At 47.5% G+C, this 23,847-nt stretch overlaps 1 protein-coding gene and 1 long non-coding RNA gene across 4 annotated transcripts in view; one reads left to right on the forward strand and one right to left on the reverse strand.

Annotated features, from left to right (window-relative positions):
• Nucleotides 1-1,937: 1,937 nt before the first annotated feature.
• LOC116821617 (uncharacterized) lies at nt 1,938-8,223 on the reverse strand. Of its 2 annotated transcripts, none has more exons than XR_004372964.2 (4): nt 8,092-8,223; nt 3,981-4,501; nt 3,187-3,272; nt 1,938-2,301 (listed from the first exon to the last, which is right to left on the reverse strand). It is a non-coding gene; the product is annotated as an uncharacterized LOC116821617 (long non-coding RNA). The 2 variants fall into 2 exon arrangements; XR_012655264.1 differs by having other exon boundaries at nt 1,938-2,425.
• An 80-nt stretch (nt 8,224-8,303) lies between these two features.
• Nucleotides 8,304-23,847, forward strand: part of ELP2 (elongator acetyltransferase complex subunit 2) — a 121,893-nt gene continuing 106,349 nt past the window's right edge. Inside the window, exons 1-5 of one of the 2 annotated variants that reach the window (XM_032774975.2) lie at nt 8,304-8,805; nt 11,593-11,671; nt 15,894-15,964; nt 17,886-18,042; nt 22,030-22,107. In XM_032774975.2, the coding sequence (XP_032630866.1) occupies nt 8,674-8,805; nt 11,593-11,671; nt 15,894-15,964; nt 17,886-18,042; nt 22,030-22,107 (517 nt within the window). In that variant the 5' untranslated portion in view covers nt 8,304-8,673. The remainder of the gene's footprint in view (nt 8,806-11,592; nt 11,672-15,893; nt 15,965-17,885; nt 18,043-22,029; nt 22,108-23,847) is intronic. The other variant, XM_032774974.2, reaches the window with a different exon arrangement.

The raw sequence follows: 23,847 nt of genomic DNA on the forward strand, positions 1-23,847 counted from the left end.
AAACTTCCCTCCCTCAAGATTTGAAAGTATCCTGTCTCCTGATTGGTCCTCTGGCCAGGTGACAGCCAGGCTTACTGAACTTGTTAACCCCTTACAGTCAAAAGAGATATAAAGTACTTCTGTTCTATTAACTCCTACTATCTGTTTATGACAAATAGTTTTTCCACTTAGTCGTCTGGGCTTGGGGCATGCCCCATGCCCCAGGCTTCAAGTCGTGTGACTCCTGTCGCAGTTCTATGCCAAGAAGTGACCCACACGCGCATTGGTCTCTGCTGCTTGGGTGAGACCCAAGTAAGTGAGCGCTGCAGGATCTGTAGATCTTTCAAACCGCGGACTAAGAAGAAGAGGGAGATTAGACTTCGCATTCTCCTAATGGAATCAGCGCTGACCCCGGCACCAGCAAGCCGAACGGATTCGGCACCCGGCACTGCATCTTCGTTACAGAGTGAAGTCCCCTCCACTAGCCGGCACCACTCCCCTTCAAAGAAGCAACGGAAGACTCAGCGGCACTGAGAGAAAGATAGGGGTGAGGCTGGACCCGAGCTGGGCAGCCCGCAGTCCCCCTCGGGACCCAGGCGTCCGACTCACGTTGAGCGGAGCAGCCTGGTCCCGTCTATGCATGTCTCCCCTGCGGAGAGGATGCTGTTGACGCCGGAGGTCGCACAGGTCACGTGTGACATTTTAACCCTCCCAGTACCAGGAGCGCCGCCTGAGACGGGCCCCCAGTCTCGAGGGAAACTGCCACTGGGAGCACAACAACCCTCCCCGACGCAGCACAGTCCCTGCTCCGAGGACTGCTCGCTGCCTCGCTCTATGTGGTCTTCCCACAGCTCGCGCCAGCCGTCTACCCTGCTTAGGCTGACGGGCTCACCACTCGCAAGGGAGCCTCAGGGCTCCTCTATGCCCTGTGACTGGGGACACAGGCACTGGGATCAGCAGTGCTGATACTCCTCCTCATGTCGAAGCTACCAAAGCCAATCCCGTCGCCACTGATGTAAACGCTCCGATTCAAGCTTCTGATCTACCAGACATCGTGCACGGGACTCATCTCATGATTCACCAGCACTGAAGCGTTGTAGCTCTAGCCGCCAGGGCGAGTACAGGAGCAGCACCTCGAATGGATACTGATCTTCGTCCTTGAGGTCCCGGTCACGTGGACAGCACTGTCGCGGGCACTGTCACTCATGTCGCTCCTACGGTACTGCTCGGTCATTGGCGACCTTCACATCGGCACCCAGCCGCCCATCTCCAAGTCACGAGGCTCTGCGAGAGCAAACTGCACTGCCCAGCACCAAGTCGGTCAGTGGCACGGATCACTGTGGCAAGGGCAGTGGTGTCAAGGGGCATCGTGGCCACAGATCCCCGCCCAGGCAAGACCCGCTCAGTCCCAGGAGCGTCTCAGGCTCCTTCGGCCTCCCCTCCATGACAGAGGGAGAAATCAACAGGTCCCGAGCCGACGGCATCGCGCCCAGACTTTGACCTGAGGATCGACCCACCGCTACTGTCCAACGTCCTAGGCTCCGTGCCGGTGCCCCCGCCGGCGCCAGAGGATACCATAGCGGCACAGCCGCCCATCCCACAAGAGGACTTCAAGGCTCACCAAGAGCTCCTCAAGTGGGTGGCGTCCAATCTCCAGCTCCAGGCTGAGGAGATGGAGGAGCCGTCTGACTCTCTCTTTAATGTACTGTCATCCTCGGCACTGGGCCATGTGGCCCTACCTCTCTACCAGGGGACAGCCAATATCTCGACTACCCTGTGGCAAACCCCAGCTTCCTTGGCCCCCATGTCTAAGAAAGTAGAGAAGAAATACCTTGTGCTGGCTAAGGGCCACGAATATCTGTACTCTCACTTGGCACCTAGCCTGGTGGTAGAGTCAGTTAACCACCGGGAACGTTATGGTCACCCACCCCTCAGGACAAAGATACTAGGAGACTGGACACATTTGGCAGGGAGGTTTATTCCTTGGCCAGTTTCCAGCTCAGGGTGGCCAATCACCAAGCCCTTCTAAGTTGATATGACTTCAGTTTATGCAGGTCCCTACCAAAGTTCAAACCTCTCCTCCCAGAGCGGGACAAAAAGGAGTTCAGGGCTCTGGTAGAGGAAGGAGCGTCAGTGGCGAAAGCAGCCCTCCAGGCGGCATCAAACGCGGCAGACACAGCAGCCCGTTCAATGGCCTCCGCCATATCCATGCGTAGGGCGTTGTGGCTTCTCCTGTCCGGACTGTCCGCAGAGTCCCAGTCCTTGATGCAGTACCTTCCCTTTGACGAGAAAGCGTTGTTTGTGGACCAAAATGATGTCCGCCTGCAGGGGATGAAAGACTCCAGTACAACCCTGCAAACCTTGGGCCTGTACGTCCCTCCGGCGAAGGACAAACCCAGGCCACAAACGTCAGTTTCTCCTGCTAGGGGCAGATACAAGCCCCCACCTAAGAGACCGAGGGAAGAGAGACGCAGGTCTCAGCCTCAATTTCACTTGGCCCCATAGCCTGGCCCCTCAAAGGGCAAAAAGCAGGGAAAGAGACAGTTTTGACTCTTTGCAAGGGGCCACCAGGCTTGTTGCCAGGGAGACCCCCCCAGTTAATAAAGTTTGTGCTCTGCAACCGTTTATTTGCCTCCTTAGTGGAGTGGTCCTGGATAACATTGGACCAGTGGGTCCTCAACACTATTTCCAAGGGCTACACATTGCAGTTCACTTCACTCCCTCCGCCCCCCTGCTCTGGGTGAGCCTTGGGGATCTGAAGAAGGCCCACCTCCTAGAACAAGAGATGGCATGCCTCCTCCACTTGGAGGCGGTGGAAAGGGTACCAGTAGAATTTCAGAACAAGGGTTTCTATTCCTGGTATTTCCTGATCCCGAGGGAAAAAGGGGGGCTCAGGCTCATCTTAGACCTCCGGGATCTCACAGTTTTATGGTCTGCTACAGGTTCCGTATGGTATCCCTGGCCCCTATCATCCCCTCCCTGGACCCAGGGGATTCGTTTGCAGCCCTGGATCTCCAGGACGCGTACTTCCATATCCATATCTTCGAGGGACACAGGCATTTCCTCCGATTCCTGGCGGGAGGTGGGGACCATTACCAGTTCACGGTCCTCCCGTTTGGCCTTTCCACAGCCTCCAGAGTTTTCAGCAAATGCATGGCGGTGGTAGCAGCCTATCTCCAGAGAAAAGGGGCACAAATTTTCCCTTACCTGGGAGATTGGCGTCTCAAGGGCAATTCTTGGTCCCATGTACAGGCCCAGGTGGACTTCTTCTGTTCACATGTACAGATCTCGACCTAGTGGTAAATAAGACCAAGTCTACGTTAGTTCCGGTTCAGCGCATACAGTTCATAGGGGCTCTACCGGACTCATTAAAGGCCACAGCCTCTCTTCCCTGGGACAGGGTCGAGATCCTAAAAGGTCTCATCGCCTCAGTCACGGCCTTCCCAGTGATGATAGCGAGTGCCTTCAGATCCTCGGTCACATGGCAACATGCACATCTGTGGTTCACCATGCCAGGCTCAGAATGAGGCCCCTCCAGCTCTGGCTGGCCTCCCAGTATTCCCAGGCCTGGGACAGGCTGGACAAGGTTGTCACAATACTGTCCCAGGTAGTTGCTGCCCTACAATAGTGGTCCCTCCCGCACAACATGCTGCAAGGGGTCCCCTTCCAAGAAATCTCCCCCTCTGTAGACCTGGTGTCGGATGCCTCGGACCTCGGCTGGGGAGCTCATATAGGGAACATTCAAACCCAAGGGAGATGGTTGGCCTCGGAATTATCCCTACACATAAACGTCAGGGAGCTCAGGGCGATACAGCTGGCGTGCATGGCCTTCAACAGGCACCTTTGCAGGAAGGTGGTCAGAGTCCTCACAGACAATATGGCTGAAATGTATTACATCAACAGACAGGGAGGAATGCGCTCCTTGACCCTATGCCCGGAAGCCCTGAGCCTATGGGAGTTCTGTATAACCCACGATATCTCCCTCCGAGCCTTCCACCTACCTGGCACCCGCAATGTGCGAACCGATCACCTCAGCAGTATCTTTTCCCACCAGTACAAGTGGTCACTCCACTGAGAGGTTGCCCTACAGCTCTTCCGAGAGTGGGGAGTTCCCTGGGTCGTCCTTTTTGCAACCGCCCAGAACCACTGCTGCTCCCAGTTCTGCTCCAGGGGAGGGGCAGGAAGGGGGGGACGATCTCAGATGTCTTCCTCCTTCAGTGATCGGGCCAACTTTTCTATGCCTTCCCACCATTCCCCCGATAGGCAAAGTCCTGCAAAAAGTAAAAGCAGACAGGACGCAGGTCATCCTCATAGCCCCGGAATGGTCCCATCAGCACTGGTACAAGACCCTTCTGCAACTCTTAGCGGCTCCTCCGCAGAGGCTGCTGCTTTGTCCAGATCTCCTCTCCCAGGAAGGGGGATGCTTCCTCCACTCCAACCTGGCCACACTTCACCTGACAACATGGTTGCTCCGTGATTAGATGAGGAAGAGGGGAGGTGTTCAGAGAACGTCAAACGAGTTCTGTTGGAAAGCAGAAAGATGTCCACTCAACGGACATACCTGGCCAAATGGTCTAGGTTCTCTAGGTGGGCGGAGGAGCGGGGAACTTCCCCATCATCTGCATCACTCCAACTCATTGTCAATTACCTCTTGTCCCTTAGGACCCAAGGGCTAGCTATTGCCTCTGTCAGGGAGCATTTGGTGGCCATATCAGCCTTTCACCCGCCGGTACATGGCCACTCGGTCTTTTCCCACAGTATGACCTCCCACTTCCTAAAGGGCCTGGATCGTTCATTCCCATATGCTAGGCCCCCAGTGCCACAATGGGCTCTAGACCTAGTGTTATCCTGCCTCACGGGTCCTCCCTTTGAACCCTTGGATATGTGTTCCTGGTCTCACCTGTCAAGAACGGTAGCATTCCTTGTGGCTATTACGTCAGCCCGGTGTGTCTCGGAGCTTAAGGCCTTGACCCTGGAACACCCGCATATGGTCTTCCACAGGGATAAGGTCCAGCTTTGCCCACACCCTACTTTTATCACGAAGGTGGTTTCCACCTCCCATATGGATCAGGACATTTTCCTACTGGTACTCTGTCCTAAGCCCCACTCCTCCAACGAGGAGCGCCGCCTACACACGCTAGATGTGCATAGGGTGTTGGCTTTTTACCTAGACCGAACCAGGCCGTTCCAGAAATCCTTGCAGCTGTTCATTGCATCGGTCGAACGGATGAGGGGACAACCGATTTCCACCCAGTGCCTTTCACGCCGGATCACCTCGTGCATACACATGTGTTATGACCTGGCAGGGGTTCCCTCACTGCCTGTTGTTAAGGCGCATTCTATGAGAGCTCAGGCCTCGTTGGCTGCCTATGTAGCTCACATCCCTATCCAGGACATATGCAGAGCTGCCACGTGGTCCTCTGTCCACACCTTTTCTTCGCATTATGCGATCGTCTCCCAAGCACAGGATGACACTGGGTTTGGTAGGGCAGTATTGCGTTCCGGAAACCCGGAAACTAACCTCCATCAGACATAGCTTGGAGTCACCTACTGTAGAATACACATGAGCAATCACTCAAAGAAGAAAGGACAGTTACCTGTTCCGTAACTGGCGTTCTTCGAGATGTGTTGCTCAGGTGTATTCCACATCCCGCCCTCCTTTCCCTCTGTCGGAGTTGTCTGGCAAGAAGGAACCAAGGATCGGGGGAGTGCGCAGCTACCCTTATAGCACTATATAGACACACCACTCCAGGGGTTGCAGCGGTGCTCCCCCTCATGGGTACTGCTTAGGGAAAAACTTCTGGCACCGGTGCACATGGCGAGCACGCATACCTACTGTGGAATACACCTGAGCAACACATCTCAAAGAATGCCAGTTATGGAACAAGTCACTCCTTTTCATCTTGTATTGAGGGTCCTGTTGAAACCAACAGGTTTCCTACCGCTAGAAACTAATTTTCAGAAGTGTTGAGCACTTACAACTGTACTTGATGTCAACAGGAGCTGTCAGTGCTCAGCAACTCTGAAAAATGACTTGAAAAAAAGATTTTTTAAGTTGGGCACCTAGGTAGTGAGACACTCAGAATTAATGGACATAGGTGAATTTGGGCCTAAATTGCTATTCTTCAGTTCCCTATCTATAAAATGGGCAGAGCAATACCACCCACCCTTCACATGGGTATTGTGAAGACATTCATTTATTTTTGTGAGGCACTCAAGCACCATGGTGATGGATACCCTAGAAAAGAAAATGAATGATTCTGGTCTGGGTTTGGTTTGTGTACAACAAATCTATTAGAGTTCTTTGAAGGGGTCTACAAACATGTGGACAAGGGCGATCCAGTGGACATAGTGTACTTAGATTTCCAGAAAGCTTTTGACAAGGTCCCTCACCAAATGCTGTTACGTAAATTAAGCTGTCATGGGATAAAAGAGAAGGTCCTTTCATGAACTGAGAATTGGTTAAAAGACAGGGAACAAAGGGTAGGAATAAATGGTAAATTCTCAGAATGGAGAGAGGTAACTAGTGGTCTTCCCCAAGTGTCTGTCCTAGGACCAATTCTATTCAATTTAATCATAAATGATCTGGAGAAAGGGGTAAACAGTGAGGTGGCCAAGTTTGCAGATGATACTAAACTGCTCAAGATAGTGAAGACCAAAGCAGACTGTGAAGAACTTCAAAAAGATCTCACAAAACTAAGTAATTGGGCAACAAAACGACAAATGAAATTTAATGTGGAGAAATGTAAAGTAATGAACATTGGAAAAAATAACCCCAACTATACATACAATATGATGGGAGCTAATTTAGCTACAATGAGTCAGGAAAAAGATCTTGGAGCTCGTGGACAGTTCTCGGAAGATGTCCACGCGCAGTGTGCAGACGATGGTAAAAAAGCAAACGAGGGTGTAGATATCTAAAAAAGGGATAGAGAAAAGACTGAGAATATATTATTGCCCTTATATAATCCATGGTACGCCCACATCTTGAATACTGTGTACAGAGTGGTCTCCTCCACTCTCAAAAAAGATATACTGGCACTGGTAAAGGTTCAGAAAGAGCACTAAAGGTTAGGGGTTTGGAGAGGGTCCATATGAGAGAGATTAAAGAGGCTAGGACTCTTCAGCTTGGAAAAGAGGAGACTAAGGGGGGGAATATGATAGAGGTATATAAAATCATGAGTGATGTGGAGAAGTGGATAGGAAAAGTTATTTACTTCTTTCCACAATACAAGAACTAAGGTCACAATGAAATTAATAGGCAGCAGGTTTAAAACAAATACAAGGAAGTTCTTCCTCATGCAGCACACAGTCAACTTGTGGAACTCCTTACCTGAGGAGGTTGTGAAGGCTAGGACTATAGCAGCGTTTAAAAGAGAACAGGATAAATTCATGGTGGTTAAGTTCATAAATGGCTATTAGTCAGGGCTGGTAAGGAATGGTGTCCCTAGCCTCTGTTCTTCAGAGGATGGAGATGGATGGCAGGAGAGAGATCACTTGATCATTGCCTGTCAGGTTCATTCCCTCTCGGGCACCTGGCATTGGCCACTGTCAGTAGACAGATACTGGGCTAGATGGACCTTTCGTCTGACCTGGTACGGCCGTTCTTATGTTCTTAAATTAGGCATAGGAGCCACACATTGAATGATGAGAAATAAAAATACTGAATAGCTTCATTCACCAAGCACTTTTTATCCTGTGCACTGAATGAGGCATAAGCAGCAGAGAATAGATCCAGACTAACACGGCTACCCCTCTGATGAATGAGGTATAGGTCCCAAGGATAAAAATGTGGCAATTTAATTAAAGATTGTATCACAATGCATCCGCACAAAAGGGCAGAATTAAGAATGCAGCAGCAACGTTAATTCTGACATTTTCTAATTTCTGAGTACTTGACTATGCAACCGTAACAGCTTTTGACATGTCTTGTGTGCCTATAGTTAAAAGCACACATTTACAAGGTGTACAAAACAAACCTACAACACTGTGTAAACATCTTTGGTAACACGAAGCAGATCTGTCACTCCATTTCTATTCATAAATATTTTTCTATTCCAGCGACACTTCCACTATGAGAAAACTTGGATTTTATGTTCCCGGGACTGTTACCTTCGAAATCTCAATGGCTATTGAAGAAAATCAGCGACATGCAGCCGAGCCAGCGTTTCCCTAACAGGACAGGCGGACCAAGCCAGGTTAGGTAATTAGGAGACAAACTCCTCCAAGCGCGGGGCGAGCTCCCCTACGCCCTTCACCCGTGACCGCCCCGCGCCCTCACACCAGCGAGCGGGGCAGGACGCGATCTCAGCGAATGTCAGCGACAGGGGCGGGGCGAGCGACGCTCTTCAGCCGCCGCCCAGACATGGACCCAACCCGGGCTTCTACCGCACAGGCCAGCGCCATGCTGCGCGCATGCGTGTTGTAAGCGGGGCCAGTTTCAATCAGGGCGGGCGTCGGGCCGCCCCTTGCGCAGCCTCCCCCACGTGCTGGAGTGTGGGGCCCCAGGCCTCCCGGGGGCGCTGGAGAGGCTGGCGCTGCGCGTGCGCGTAAGAACAGCCAGACTAGTGGGTGAGAGTGAGGCTGAGGGACTGCACAGCCCGGCTACAGTTCACAGCCCCGCCCTCTCGAGCTGGCGCCTCGCGGACGCCGTAGTCGCCTCGTGCAGGGTCAAAGGGGCAGTTCGCGAGGGAAATGGCGGCGTCCCTGACAGTCTGTCATGTTGCCTGTTGCGCGAACCGGGCTGGCGGCGCGGTCGTGTCGTGGGGGCGGGGCGGGCTCCTGGCCTTCGGCACCTGCCGCTCCGTGGCGCTCTACGAGCCCGAGGTGAGGGGCGGGCTGAGGTGAAAGTTGACCCTACGGGGCTTCCGCGGGCTGGTGATTTAAGGGCGTGGGGCTCCCGGCAGGGACCGGACCCCCAGGTCCTTTAAATTGCTGGCAGAGCCCGACTGCCGGAGCCCCTGGGTAGCGGCGGCGATTTAAAGGTCCCGGGACTCCAGCCGCTCGAGCCCTGGGTTCTTTACGTCACCGCTAGAGCCTGCTGCCGGAGCCCTGGGTAGCTGCGGTGGCCGGGAGCGCTGGGGCTCAGCTGGCAATTTAAAGGCTCGGGGCTCCCAGCCGTGGCCAGAGTCCTGGGCCCTTTAAATCTAAGCCCGAGAGCCGGGCTCCACAACCTCCACATCAGGTTGTTATTTAAAGGGCCTGGGGATTTAACAGCCACCCCCTTCCACTTGAGGCCCTGCCCCCTTTTGGCTGAGGCTCTGTTCCCTGTCCCGTCCTCTCCCCTGCTCCCACTCAGGACTCCGGCGTACCGATAAGTCTTTTAAGTCAGTGGTTCTCAAAGCCGGTCCGGTACTTGTTCAGGGAAAGCCCCTGGCGAGCCGGGTGAGTTTGTTTACCTGCCGGGTCCGTAGGTTTGGCCGATCACGGCGCCTGCTGTCCGCGGTTCACTGTTACAGGCTACTGGGAGCTGCTGGACGCGGTGCGGGTCAAGGGATATGCAGGCCGCCCTTTCTGCAGCCCCCATGGGACTGGAGCGGTGAACTGGGGCCAGTGGGAGCCGTGATTAGCCAAACCTGCAGATGCAGCAGGTAAACAAACGGGCCCGGCGCGCTTGGGGCTTTCCATGAACAAGCGGCATACTGGTTTTGAGTACCACTGTTTTAAGTTAGTTTCACTCAGGGGTGGGACGATGACCTCGTTTATCCCCCAGTTAGCACTGCTGTAGGGCCTGTTGGCCTCAGGAGTTCCACTGCGCATGCCTCAGCCCCGCAACCGCCTCACACCGGTGAGGCCCCCGTCTGCTGAACCTCTAGAGGTCTGCAGGCACTGTTGGGCCTCCCTGCTTCTTTTTCATTGCAGCCCCACCCCACAGCGACTTGGTTATCAGCTCCTGCCAGCCCTTCTGCTTAATGTGCTGGCCGCGAGCCTCCTCAGCTGCATGCGCAGTGGGGAACTGAGTTCATGTGCTTGCGCCGGGCTGGCAACATTTATCTGGCATGGAAACCCGTGTTTTAACCAGACCAGTTCTGCATGTAGATGGGCCTGGCCTGCAAGGGTGGGGCCTCCTGGCACTGCCCTTAGGGCCTGCCCCCGTGAGAGCAGCTGGTGTAGTGTGAAAACTCTCAATCTTAAATTTGCTACATGTAACAGTTACTGATATTAAAGTGCTATCTGCCCTGCTCTGTTACTGTAAGAAGCGTAGCAACTTGGAATCTGTATCAGTTACTGATACGTAAAGTTGTTCTTATTTGCTGACTTGTCCTAATTTGCTAAAACTTGACAGTGGTATGGGATGGAAGCATAATGTCTTCAGCTTCCAAAGAACCCTGCTTGGGGTACATATGTATCAATTACTTCTTGAGTGAGGGCTTTTAAACATCATTTATTTTGCAGCCTCATTTACTGTGCTGACACAACATAGCAAGTGCAAGACTAGAAACACAGATGTCCTTGCTAAAACTATTAGCAAGTACTTATATTTTTAATGAGTATTTGTTATAAAAATATAAATTAAATAGCATAGTGACACATCTGCACAATAACACGGTAAATGATGAAATGCTAAGAGTAATTCAGGGAATCCCAGCAGCAAATAAGTTTGTGAACTGCTAAGATACTTTATGCACTCATATAAACTAATAAGAGATTCTTTGTTTATGAAGAGGTGTATGTAAAATATTTCACTGAATCAAGTCTCCTGCAGCACCTCAGTAAGTTACATCAGCCAGAGAGGAGCTGTGGTGACTAGGCTTTGGGATGCCTGTGCCTTTAATAACCCAGTGGGAAGCCTATGCTGAGAGGCACTGTCCTTTGGGAGGGGAAATGAAAAAGCCCCTCTGACCAAATTAAAAAGCCCCTTTGCCCCCACACCCTATTTTTGCAAACACTGGTGTTTTAGTCCACTGGTGTAACTGTTATTCTCTCTGTCCCTGCCTGTACTATTGGGTTTTGCCCTCTGCCACTCTCTGGCAGCGCTTCATACCTGGGCTTACCCCCAGCTCCTATCCCTGGTTTTGTCCTTAAGCCCCTATCCTAACCCTGCCTCCATGTGCTTGAACCCCCTGGCCAGTCAATTTCCATCTCATGCTCATCCCCCGGCCACTCTCCTCCTTCATTTTGTCCCTTTTGCCCCTTTTTAACTTCTGTAAAAAGCAGTCCACAGAATCCAATGCCAAGTAAAGGCAGAGTAGAAGGGCTGTGGCTTCAGCAGATGTTACTGAATATGCTGAGTTCTTGTGATATACCATAAGTAACAAATTAAGACAGAGAGCAGTTTTTCCTCACTGAGCCTCCCTCTGGCTGGGGGTCTGTGTGTCTCCCTCCAGCTCCCTTTTCTCCACTTTGCTTCTGGTGTCCAGGCTGCCAGCCACATGACTGCCCTGAGTGATTGAAGGACCCACCTGCCATTAAAACACTAAAGTCAAGAAGGTGTTTGATCTTTTTTTCTATAACTTGTTCCTTCTTGAGCAAGCTCTCCAACACATCAGGAAGTTGTTAGATAAATGTTCCTTCTTAAAGCTTTGGCAGTGTGGCTCACCTGCCCTTGTTTTTATAAAACATAAATTTCCTCAAAAACAGTTGAGCAACTAAATGTTTTCTTTCTTTTCTCAGAAAAGAAGAGTAGTTGCTACACTGAATGGTCACACTGGTAGAGTTAATTGTGTGCAGTGGATTCACAAGCAAGATGGCTGTAAGTACTAAGCAAGCTGTGTTTACAAATACCACTTTTGTTCTATGCTAGAACAGGATTCTTAGTTTTCATGTGCTCATCTGAGAACTGTTGAATCCAGGATGCTGTCAACTTGCAATCTCGTCAATTTAAAAATTTGAATTAAGTAGTTGTTTGTGTGGTAACTGACTCCAAGTCTACTTGTCAGTTTTGATTTGATTTTTAATCATGCTTTGCTATTTTACAAAAATGCTGCTCTCTCCTGTTGCTTGGCGAAAGACCCATGCAAATGAGAAACTGAGCATGGTCCTAATCTTGCAAATACTTGAGGTATGGCTTCACTTCACAGTTAACTTGGGTTATTGACACCTGGGTTAGCCTACCCTGGGTGTGAATGGCAACTGTGCACTGGTGCTGTACTCACTCTAAATTTGTTAAAGCAGTGGGTACTACTGCCTCTCTGCGTAGGTAATCTGCCTTCCCAAGAGGCAGTAGCTAGTGCTGTTTGCACTGACAGTTATGTCAGCATAGCTACATTTCTCTGGGATATACGTTTTTCACACCACTGAGAGATGTAGCTGTGCTGATATACGTTCCCATTGTATACTGAGTTAACTCTTCAGTAAAAACAAGTTTTTAAACTCATGCATAATTTTATTAATTTGAGTAATACCATTGACTTTAATGGGGCTTATCATTTTAATTAAACTACACAGATGTTAAGTGTTTGCACAATTAAAGCCCATAGAGGGAGACAGTGAAAAGGACTTTACAGAAAGCACTGTTTGATGCAGAAAGTAAAACTAGAAATAATGATTTTTTTTCGCTAATAATGTTATAATCATCTTGGGATAGAGGCTTTGATAAAACCTGCAGGGGGGGACTTAAGATTAGGAAATCTCCTCACAGATATTCTTTACCTCATCCTACTTGGACAAGGTTTGTTTTTTTTCCTGGCCAGAGAAAAAGTCATCCAAAAATCTGGTGGACCCTAGTAGCTGCTAGGCTACTTGGAGGATACTCAAAATTAAGACCCCAAGAGCTATGAATAACTCTTGTGTATATTGTGCTGGGCTAGAAGGAGAACAGTGTATCCTACACCAGCCAGCTCCCTGGTGCTCCAGTCTGCCTCAACTCCGTGGACCAGCCAGAAAGTCCTCTGAAGAGTCTGGGTTGTGTGCACTGGAGCTGAGGGGGCTGGGGGCAGAGTGACACTATGGTTTCACTGAGGCAGCTGAGCTCCAGTTCCACATACTGAGAGATCTGTGCATGAAGGATTCCTATGTGAATCTCAGGGTGGTGATCTGATCTGGACCTTTAAGTGTGACTGGTAAGGACTGCAGATAGAAAGTTTCAGAGAGAAATGTAACTTTATTTTGAGCTGATAACAGAGCATATTAAAGGAGATTATTTTTCTTCTACTCCTTGCTCCGCAGCTGCTTCCTAGTTGGCTGTGAAGGAAAACAGCTAAACTGCTGTGGGGAAATGTTTCTGTTCTTCACAGTACATAATTGGTGGTTGGTACCTGTGACTGAAGCTCTTTAAATAGAGAAGTGAAGTGTGTTTTTTAGGACAGTTCTTCCTCTGTCCCCATGCTTTTTCAGTAGGGAGGAACTTGAATCCAAGTGGTGGTAGAGAGTGCTGCAGCATCTTCAAGGGGTACAGACAACTTGAAAATCATATTTATTAGAAAATGTTATATGTAGAAGTAATCACTAAGATTACAATTGAAAGATTACAGTAATTTTTCTAATTTTCATTGTGTTTACTTTGAGGATTTGAGAATACTTTGTACATAATCAGTTTCATTGATTTTTTTTTTAATGGTCAGTTGCTCTTCTTGTTTTTACCTATGAGGTATGCATTCCTGTGAGGGGAGGGAATTTCAATGCTTTTCCTCAGGCACTTTAAGAGGGCATTTTTGGTGTTTTTGTGACAAGTTACTCCCTGTTGCTGAAAAGACCATTATATGCAACAGAAGGGAAACAGAAAAAACTATTATAAAACTTATTTAAAATGAAATTAAAAAAACAAAGTAGGACACAATATTTAAGGAGTTCTTCAGTGGTAAATGTGAAGTTAGTCATCTTTAAAAATAAATAAAATTTTCAAAGCCTGAGGGGCCTCATCCAGTACCCACTAAAATCAAAGGGAGTCTGCCCACTGAGTTCAGTAGATATTTAATCATACTCTGTGTTCCATGCCCCAGGGTAGAGTGATGAGAGTGCATTTGATTTCTCCTCTGAATACTTTTGTTGTTTATTTTTTTCTTATGAAACACTGGCAAACTGTAAATTTGTTGAAGCAGACTCGACAAATATTTTGAAAACGTAATGCATTACATGGCCCTGCTTCTAGACTGTTCTTGGAGTTTGGAGTTCTGTGTATTATTGTCTTGCAATACCTGTACAAAATTGCAGCATGCAATATATGAGTTTGAGAATGTCATGATATCTGCTGAAAAAAGTCTTCTGAAAATGTTTAGGAAACATAGCTGAAGAGATTGTAAGTATAGGAAGCACAAAGAGCAATGTCCCTTTGTGAACCTTTTAAAATATATATTTCTGCCTTAAGGCTTTCTGCAAAATTGTCTAGCACTGTACAAGTAAAATAGAAATAGAATTAATGGTGTGTGTGTGTGTGGGATGGGGTGGGGAAGTATGGAGGGAGTGTAGCGACTTCATTATTAGTGTTTATAATGGAAAGGTAGATGTAATTCTATTTCCCATCCTTCCCCTCCTAACTGTTGATTGGAGAAACTTATTTTTTTCTGAGAATTTTTGTGGTTACTAGATTTCTATATGAAGAATTGGGAACATTGCTTTGTACTAAATGCATTGTATAATTAATATTGACAACCAGGGGGAAGGAATGCAAGCCCAAAATAGGTAAAGAACAGGTTAAAGAATATTTCTGTGTTAGATCTATTCAAGTCAGCAGGGCCTGATGAGACCCGTAGCAAGCAGAACAAAAAGTGCCACCATTGCTAAACAAGTGTTGAGGCAAAAAGGCATCCTTTAAAAATTGGAAGTTAAATCTTAGTGAAGAAAATAGAAAGGAGCATAAGCTCTCGGAAGTCAAGTGTAAGAGTATAATTAGGCAGGCCAAAAAAGAATTTGAAGAGCAACTAGCCAAAAACTCAAATGAACAGCAGATAATTTAAGTACAGCAGAAACAGAAAGCCTGTCAAAGAATCAATAGGGCCACTGGATGATTGACGTGCTAAATGAGCACTCAAGGGAGATAAGGCTACTGTGGAGAAGCTAAACAAATTCTTTGCCTCAGTTTTCACTGTAGAAGATGCGAGGGAAATTCCCACACCTGGGCCATTCTTTTTAGGTGATAAATCTGAGGAGCTGACCCAGATCGAGAGGTCATTAGTAAGGCTACGTGTTAGTCACAGGTGTTTTTAGGAAAAGTAATGAACAGGTCATGGGCAGTAAACAAAAATTCATGGACTGTGACCTGTCCATGACTTGTACTGTATACCCCTGACCAAATCTTGGGGAGGGGGGCAGCCTAGGGGTACCACAGGTGCTTGGGGGGGCGGGGACCCAGGAGGGTGCTGGGGAGGGGCAGGTGGTAGTGCACAGCCTGGGACCCTGCTGGTGCTGGCGGGACGGGAGTGTTCTTTGGAAGTGGCAACTTCCCTCAGCTGAGGTGGAGGCACGGCCACGCAGCTCTCAGCGCTGCCTTCCGCGCCTGCCCCCCCCCTCCCCAACTGACTGCTGGCTTCAGAGCTCCCATTGGCTGGTTGGCAGTGCCTGTAGGCAAAGACAGCTCACAGAGCCCCCTGGCTGCACCTACCCCTAGGAGTTGAAGGATGTCACTGCTTTTGGGGAGCTCCCCCCAAGGTAAGCGGTACCCAGAGCCCTCACCCCCTCCTGTACCCCAGCCCTTAGCCCCCGACCCAAATGACTGCTGCTGGGGGTTGGGGGAGGAGGCGGTGGCCTGAGACTGCTCGAACTGCTGAGGTGGCATGCCCTTGACTGTATTCATATAAAACTTCACAAGCATTAATGTTTGTGAGTTTGGTTTTTTTTTTCCAAATATATTCAATGGTCTGTCTAGTTGTGACCACCACTTAGCATTCTTAGCTATCACAACTCTTATGTTTTTAGGGAAATTTAATTTTCTGTAATACATATCAAGTAGCTTTGTTTGTTCTGTGACTGAAATAACTCTTATTTTATAGTAGCAATTAAAAGTAGGTGTTCACATAATTTAAAAAATATTTTTTTAGCTGCTGAGACGGAATTAATTTCTGGAGGATCTGATAAACAGCTCATTGTATGGGAAACACAGAATAAGCAGGTAAGCAGAAATATTCCTATTGTCCTTTTGAACTATCACTTCATCAATTTTAATTTTCAAGCATAGTACTCATCAAATATTTAGTAAATTAAATTACTTCTGTCTGCATTTCTGAACTCTTTATCATGCCTTTTTATCTCACCTAGATTTTTGCAACTCTCATATGCCTCTTCCAAGTCTCTCTCTGAACTTTTGTATCAGCATAATTTTGCTGTCCTCTGTCACATGATTACATTTAATCCTATTTCTAAATATTTCTGCTGCAATTCTTTTAGTGATTCATTTACAAAAAATCCATAGACTTTACATAGCTTATTTCAAAGCATTTTATCTCTCGCTGCTCCAAGCTTCGTTTTCTAACATCATGTAGTATACTTCTTTCCCATAATCTCATCACTCTCAGCGTGAGACCCATTTTTCTATAGTTCTGTGTGTCTGGCACAGCATTCCTGTATCTCTCTTCAATCTTCTCTAGTTGGATCTGGTGAATCCACAACTGGAATACAGCGTTTATTTATAGGGACCTTTATTACCAGAAGAGTAGACAAATTGTGAGGAGTGTGGAAAAGATGGTTTGAAGGCTGCAAGGGTTTAAACCTTCTTGAATAAGAAGTTATACCTAACACAGTCCTGATGTGCATTATGGAAATTCAAAAATTCTATTTTAGTCAGAATCAGTCTCCCACTTGGTTGAAAAAAGAGGATTTGAAAAAAGACATTTGCACCCAATATGAGAAGGGCTGTGATCAAAATGTAGCATGTATTTTGCACAAGAGAATACAGAGAGGCACTAAATTTACAAAAGCAATTGAAGGAAGATTTTGAAGGAGTTTGACAGATTGCAGGCTGACAGATTGTAGACTTTTCCATACTCACTGGAAGTCTCAATTTAGCTAATTAACCAAAACCTGAAACTAGAACCATAGACGGATAAAGTACGGTAATAATAATAATAATCCAAAAAGATGGAGATGCTATAGAACCATTCTCTTACTGATCACAAATACAAATGTGAATGGTTGAGCTCAGTACATGATGAAGAGGCTGAAATGTGACTGATGGACCTTAAGCCAAACTGTGTTCTTGATCTTTTAGCACTTAGAGATTTCTTTCCCAAAGCCTGTGTGCCAAGGAGGTTGTCAGTTGTTTGCACCACAGTGGTGGGAAACCATGGGACTAAGTTATAGAAGGTGTAATAATTGAATTCAGAGCTTAGTCAATTTGCAAAAGACCTACACTATGTTTAGCCAGACCACTGTCAATCAAGCACTTAATATATTTAAATTGGTTTTCATGAAACTGTGTAATAGGCTAGATTAAGATAAGGTGCCAGATGTTTCTGTGGGTGGAAAACAAATGCTAGGCCTAACTAGTTACAGGATTGCAAGCTTTTCTTTTCAGTCTGTGAGTATCGTGATTATGAAATGTATCAGTCACAGTATGTTTTGTGTTTAATTTCATAAATTCTTTATGGCTTAAAAATGTTTTTTTGGGGGAAACAGTTTGATTTGCAGAAAATTGCAGCAATCGTGTATTAAGAAGTTGTTGGACACTAAATACACACTCAGGACAAGTCTACACTGCAGTGTTACATCAATGCAGCTGCACTGATGCAGTGCATCTGGTGAAGATGCTCTATGCCTACGGGAGAGTGCTCTCCAGTCGGCATAGTTACTCCACCTCAGCGAGAAGCGAAAGCTATGTTGGTGGGAGAGTGTCTCCCACCAACATAGCACCAGTGGGGACAGCGTGAAACTTGCTAGCCCACATAAGTTGTTACTTTTCATATTTAACCATTACAGCTCTCTTCTAAACATTTCCAAGAATTTAAATGTCTACACGCCTGAAAGTTTTGTGTTTTCTGTTAAGTGTTCTATCTTTATTCTTTGTTTAATCTTATGTAACTTTCTGTCATGTTCAGCTTGTGAAATGCATTCATCTTGAAGGCCATACAGAAGCTGTTTGTGCTGTGGAAGCTGTGTACCAGACTGATGAGCCAAAAACAGAATTAAATCTACTAATAGCTTCTGCCGCTTCTGACTCTACTGTTAGAATCTGGTCCAAACGAGGTTCAGAAGGTAACTTTCCTTACTGTTAATACTGTAGACACGACAGGATGCCTTAAAGACCAACTCTAAAAATGGATGAATGTACACTTGTTAAAGTACCTTTAGTACACTAAAGTCTCAGAAGAATCTCTGCTAAAGACAGGGTGTAAGCTGGATTCTGTTTCTTCAGAGCAGTCATTCAGTCAGACCTCTTAAAATTCATTGAAAGCCAGGGGATTGCACTGGTGTAACTGAAGATCTTATTTGCCCTGCAGAACCATTGGCATTGATATAAAATAGAACCTACCCTGGGTCCAGGCTGAATTTGCAAGGATGGCAGTTAGAAAAAATACCTCTGTCATATCTGGCAGTGTGAAGTGTTTGGCATCCGCTTTTCCTTGGAGTATGATGGCACACTAATAATTTTGGCAGCATGCAGGGGCTAGGACTGCACCTTTTTTGGAGTTCTCCAGTGTTCTTTGCCTTTGAGCCTGTAAATGTGCGGGACTCACCCCTGCAGCACCTCCTGCTGGTTGCCTCAGGGAATTAGCTCTTTCCAGTGCAGAGTGCCCTCTGCAGGCCGATGTCCCGCTGTCCACGGGCCCCCGTGTCTCTCCATCCCAAGAGAACATTCCTCTATCCATGAATGCTTCCCAGCGGCCATACATCCCAAAGCCCTCCTTATAGCTTGCCTGAGCCATCTGTTGATCGACATAATCTTGTCACACTTTTGTTGCCCTTCTCTAGGAACAGGCAGAATCCCACTGAAGATCACCTGAGCCTTGTTTTCCTTAAGCATCTTCCCCAGTCTGGCATAGTCTCCCTTGATACATTCCAGTGAGAAGCTAGCCGTATCTTTTGTTCCCACGTGAAGGACAATCGGCAGATTCTTTCCCCTTCCCGTTAGGATCCTTTTCAGCCTCAGGTCCACATTCTGTATCTTAGCACCTGGCAGACAGCACACCCTTCTGTTCTCTGGATCAGCTCTAGATACAGGCCTGTCTATTCTTCTCAGTAAGGAGTCCCCAATCACGTAGACCTGCCTTTTCCTGGTGGTGGTGGGATTCTCTGGTCTATCTCCTGTTCCCTCTGGCTGCAAGTCCTCTTGATTTCTGTGGTCCCTTGCAGTCCTCCACAACCCATACCATATCCTCCTGGGCCTCATGTTTGATGTTGTTGTCTCCATTGAGTCTTCCCCTCTTCCTACAGGACTAGCTGCTCTTCTGTTCCTTGCCCTCTCACCTTCAGCGACCACCTGCTGTGCCCCTTCTTCATTTTCCAACTCTGTAAACCTGTTCCTGAGCTCTGTTTCTCCTTCACTGGCCCGTCTTTTCCTCTGCCTGATTCTCTTAGTCACATGCTTCCTCCATCCACTTTTCTCACCCAGCAGTCTCCCCTCAGAATTCTTTGGTCCTGCTTCCATCTGCAAGTCTGAGCTTTTCCCTTCAGCCTCCTCATGTCTCTGCTCCATCATTTGCTCGAAACTCGTTCTAAACTCAACCAGAGTTTCCACCTGCATCTCTAATCCTCGGATCTTTTCTTACATTAGCTTTATCAGGCGGCACTTCATGCAGGCAAAACTCTTTTCAGGTACCCTCTCCAGGATCGTGTACATGCCGCAGCTTCCACATCCAGTCATCCTCATTGTGATTTCCACTGCTGCCTCTGTATCAGTCATAGCCTTCCCACCTAAACCCTGTTAGTCCAGGAAACACAAATCAAAGCAAACCACCACCACCTACAGCAAAACAAACCCCCAACAGGCACCAGGACACTGGCAGAACACCACCCACTCCCTTCCCTGGCCTGTCTATTCCTCTGCCTAGCTCTCTTAGTCTCCCCCGCAAACTCCCACTGAAACTCCCCAGTTTACAGCTCTGTTTGCTGGCTCCTGTGCCGCTGCTGCCTTTCCCTGCAACCCAGTACCTCCAGGGGCCTTGGACCAGGCCCTGCAGCCTGGGGAGTTGCCAGCCTGGAGCTCCCCTGCTTCTCTGGCTCTCCCCAGCCCTGTTTCACTTCCAGTACCCTTTCTGCAGGCAGCCAGGCCCTCCTCTCTCCCAGCCTGGAGAGAGCCTTCTCTTGGGCCTCTGGTTCACAGTCTTTTTATACAAGCGAGCTGTGGCCTGATTAGGGCATGGCACAGCTGTGGCCGCTTCCCCAGTCAGCCCAGCTTAGCAGCTCTCAACCACAACTTTCTCCCAGGGCTGACTTTAACCCTTTTTCTGCTGGTGTGGGGGAGCCGTCCCACTACAGAGTCTATGCAGGAGGCAGACCGAGGGTCTCTGCTTCTGGCAGGGCTTTGGGGATTCTTTTCAAGCCTCAAAAGAAAAATGAGGTAAAAGCAATTTTCGACTTGAAACAAAACAAGCAAGCCCCCATCTCCTCAAAACAAAGAAACAAACAAAAAACCCAGAGATTCCTGGGCTCCTTTTAACCAGGGATTCTAGGAGCCATCTCTTCATGAACTGCTTCTTCCAAACAGGGAATCTCTTGTACCTAGGCAATGCCCAAGCAGAGCAGGAAGCACCTTTCTGCTTCTCCACACTGCAGCTGGGGCTACGTGGACCAGAAGACCTAAGGTGCAGGATCTCCTTGGACAGAGCAGAGAAGGACCAGGAGGCAAGGGAAAGCTGGGTGTTTGTTCTGTCCTCCTGAGCCTTCAGAAGGAGGAAGGTAGCATTCTGGGCCAGCTCGAAGACAAGGTCTGCATCGATCTACTTGATTGGTTGGTTGTCCTCTCCTCTGCATTGGAAATGATGGGTTGCTTACCTTAGGATTAGTAGCCCGATTTTACAGATAGCGTAGCAGACTAGTATAGCTAAATGTGTGATATTTTGGTTTTCCATATTAGAGATCTATGTTCTATTCCCAGCATATGTAACCTTTCAGTGACACCTTGTTTAATAATAATGATTGTGAAGGGTACAGAATTGTTAGCACCAACTGGTAGAAGAGTGAGTCTAGAACTTGTAATTTCCTGGTTCCCAGTTGTGGGGTTTTGTTTTGTTTTATTATGTCGACCTTAGAGGTCCCAATCGGAGATCAGGGCCCCATTGTAGTATGCACTGTGTGCATGCAGAACAAAAGGTCACTCTCTGCCCTAAGAACTTAGTCTTAATAGGCTAATCAAATAATAATAGACAACATACAAGCAAAATGTTGAGGTTCAAAACTTGATGGTTATTTGGTGGTAGTTTCTGGTTCTCTCAAACTAGTCACCTCCTCCACACCCCGTGTACATCCGCCCCAGGCAACCTACACTACTATTTCTCATCCAAAGAGATCTCCCTTTAACCTGACCACGTCAGAGAAATAGCTTCTTTCCTAGATCAAACGAGCAGGGAACTGCCTAAACAGAACTACCCACCCCAGAAAACAAATCCCCCATCTTCCTGTGCAAACATTCTAATTCTCTACATGTCTCTTTCCCCACATTGCCACACTCTAGCAGCAGCAGGGCTGAGCATCTCTTCCTAATCCTACCCCTGAGATATGGGGGAACTCTTACCTTAGGTGTTTCCTTTAGTTTAGGGTGCTGGGCCACTGCTGGATCTGTAGGGTGGTTGGGGAAAAGTGTGGCTCACCTCTCTCTCCCTCCTGCCGCTGCAGCTGCTCTGGTAGAGGGCAGGCTGAGTTTCTGCCCCAGTGCAGTATATGCATGCTGCAGTGATGAGCCCCATCCAGTGAGGGATTTAGAACATGCAGTGCTATTGTCATGCTGCCAAAATTAAACTGTACAATATAAGATACTCTGGGAAATAACTTTTAATATCTTATAACTCAGATTTCAATGGATTTTACTGGGGCCAGCAAAAGGCACCTCCCTAATTCCGTGGAGGTCCCCTGCCAAAATCAAATGTTTTCTCTGACCAATGGAGGTAACAGGTTCTCAGTGGGGTGCATGATTTTTTTTGTAATGGAAAGTGTTAAGCAACCAAAACATAAGGGTGCTGTCCCCTCCCCCTACAGCGTTAATTTGGTAGAGTGAGTTCAGCATTCTTTACTCTCAATTTTCAGCTAATTGCCTTCAGACCCTGGAATTTGGAAATGGATTTGTTATGGATGTCTGCTTATCCTTCTTGCCTGGCAGTGATGGTAAGTACATCTACATATCCTGAATGCTTAGTCCAGGAGAAATGACACATTTTTAAAAACAGTGGTTAATGTGCCTTGAAAAACGGTGTTTTCGTTTAGCTAATTTTTGAGACACACAGTATATGAATAATCATATCTAAATTGACAAAAAAAACACCCTGAGCTTCATGTCTGAATAGATTTGATTTGGAAGTTAGTAGTTAAAACAAAGTTGCTTAGTTGTAGTGCTTCCAAAACAGTCTTGATAGACCATATATTATATGTCAATTTAGTTGCATTGTGAGGCAGAAGTCAGTTATAGATTCATAAAGTTAGGTTAAGATATAAGCACCCCAGCTCCCAGCAATGATAGGATGGAGTTAAGCTCCTTTGGAAGGGAGGAACCATACCTGCAGCACCCTGAAGCAATTATATAAATGTCATAGATTTTTTCTTTTTTTTTTTTTTTAAAGACCAAAATTACCATTTAAATCATTTAACCTCCTGCGTAACACAGGCCATAGAACTTCACCCGATACTTTGTGTCAAGTTCTATTATTATTACTAACTATTATCTGATATTTGTGTTATAGTAGCTTCTAGAAGTCCCATTGTGCTAGGCACTGTATACAGAGTCTGAGACAGTCTTGGCCTCAACGTTTACAGTCTAAGTAGACAAGACAGAAAAAGAATGTGTGGCAGAGATATAACACAAACAGTGAACAGTATGATGGTCTGCAAATATCATGTGAGTTCATGAATTTTTTGGGGGGTGGGCTTTGTTGGGATTAGATTAGCTAAACAGCTGTAGGAAGGGGTAAGGGACATTGCAGGGAGTGGGGTAAGGCAATCAGAAAGGAAGATGAGGAGGGCAAGGGGATAGCATAAGGGAGAAGTGGGACAAGAGCAGGGCTATATGAGTGTGGGGTGCAGTGAGATGAAGAGGGCGGGAGGGAATTGAATTAAACTGCCAAATTAATGCAAAGGAGAGAGTGTCCAGAGTAAAAATTGTAGGAAGCAGGTGTAGGAAACAGCACTGACAACATCATCAGTGTCTGATGGTCCCTGCTGCAGCAGCTTGGCTCTATCTCTGCTGTCTGAGTCTCTTGGTGGGTCCTTTCATGAGTTTGTCTATCCCAAGAGCATATGAATTGGCGGAGGGAGGAGGCTGAATGGAGCCTAGTGTCCGTGGAGTAGGTTTTTCCCCGTGCACAGTTGTATGCCCAGTGATACTGGGGGTGGAATATGTTATGAGCAGGACATGGGTGGTCTGGCCTAGCAAGTAGAACCAGGAATCAGGCTTAGTGGTTGAAGACAGGAGTCAAGCCAAGAGTCAGAACTGAAGTCAGGAGACAAGCCAGGGGTCAGCCTCAGGGGCAGGGATCAGAGCCAGAGTTGGGAGTCAGGAGTCGGAGCAAGCCGAGATGCAGGTCTATGCTACGGCTGACAGGGATCCATTTTGTTGCACAGATGCTTCCTGGAACTCCTCCTGAGGCTGAAATACAGTGCATGGTCTAGCCATGAGGGTAACTGTCAGCCTGGCCTTCCAAGGTGGTAATTCATGTGGTATTTATCCCCACAGGATTTGTGTGGTAATGTATGGCACCCTACCACAGGTGCCGGGTGTTAGGGGGCTTATTTTTTTATCTGCTTACTTACCTGGTCTTTCTGGCATGAACAGAGCAACAATACCCTAAGTCCAAAGGTGCAAACAATTTAATGTTTATTGGGGTGAACTTCCAGCAAGCATGATTCCAGTTT

Source organism: Chelonoidis abingdonii, chromosome 2, assembly GCF_003597395.2.
Source record: "Chelonoidis abingdonii isolate Lonesome George chromosome 2, CheloAbing_2.0, whole genome shotgun sequence".
NCBI classification, from domain to species: Eukaryota; Metazoa; Chordata; order Testudines; family Testudinidae; genus Chelonoidis; species Chelonoidis abingdonii.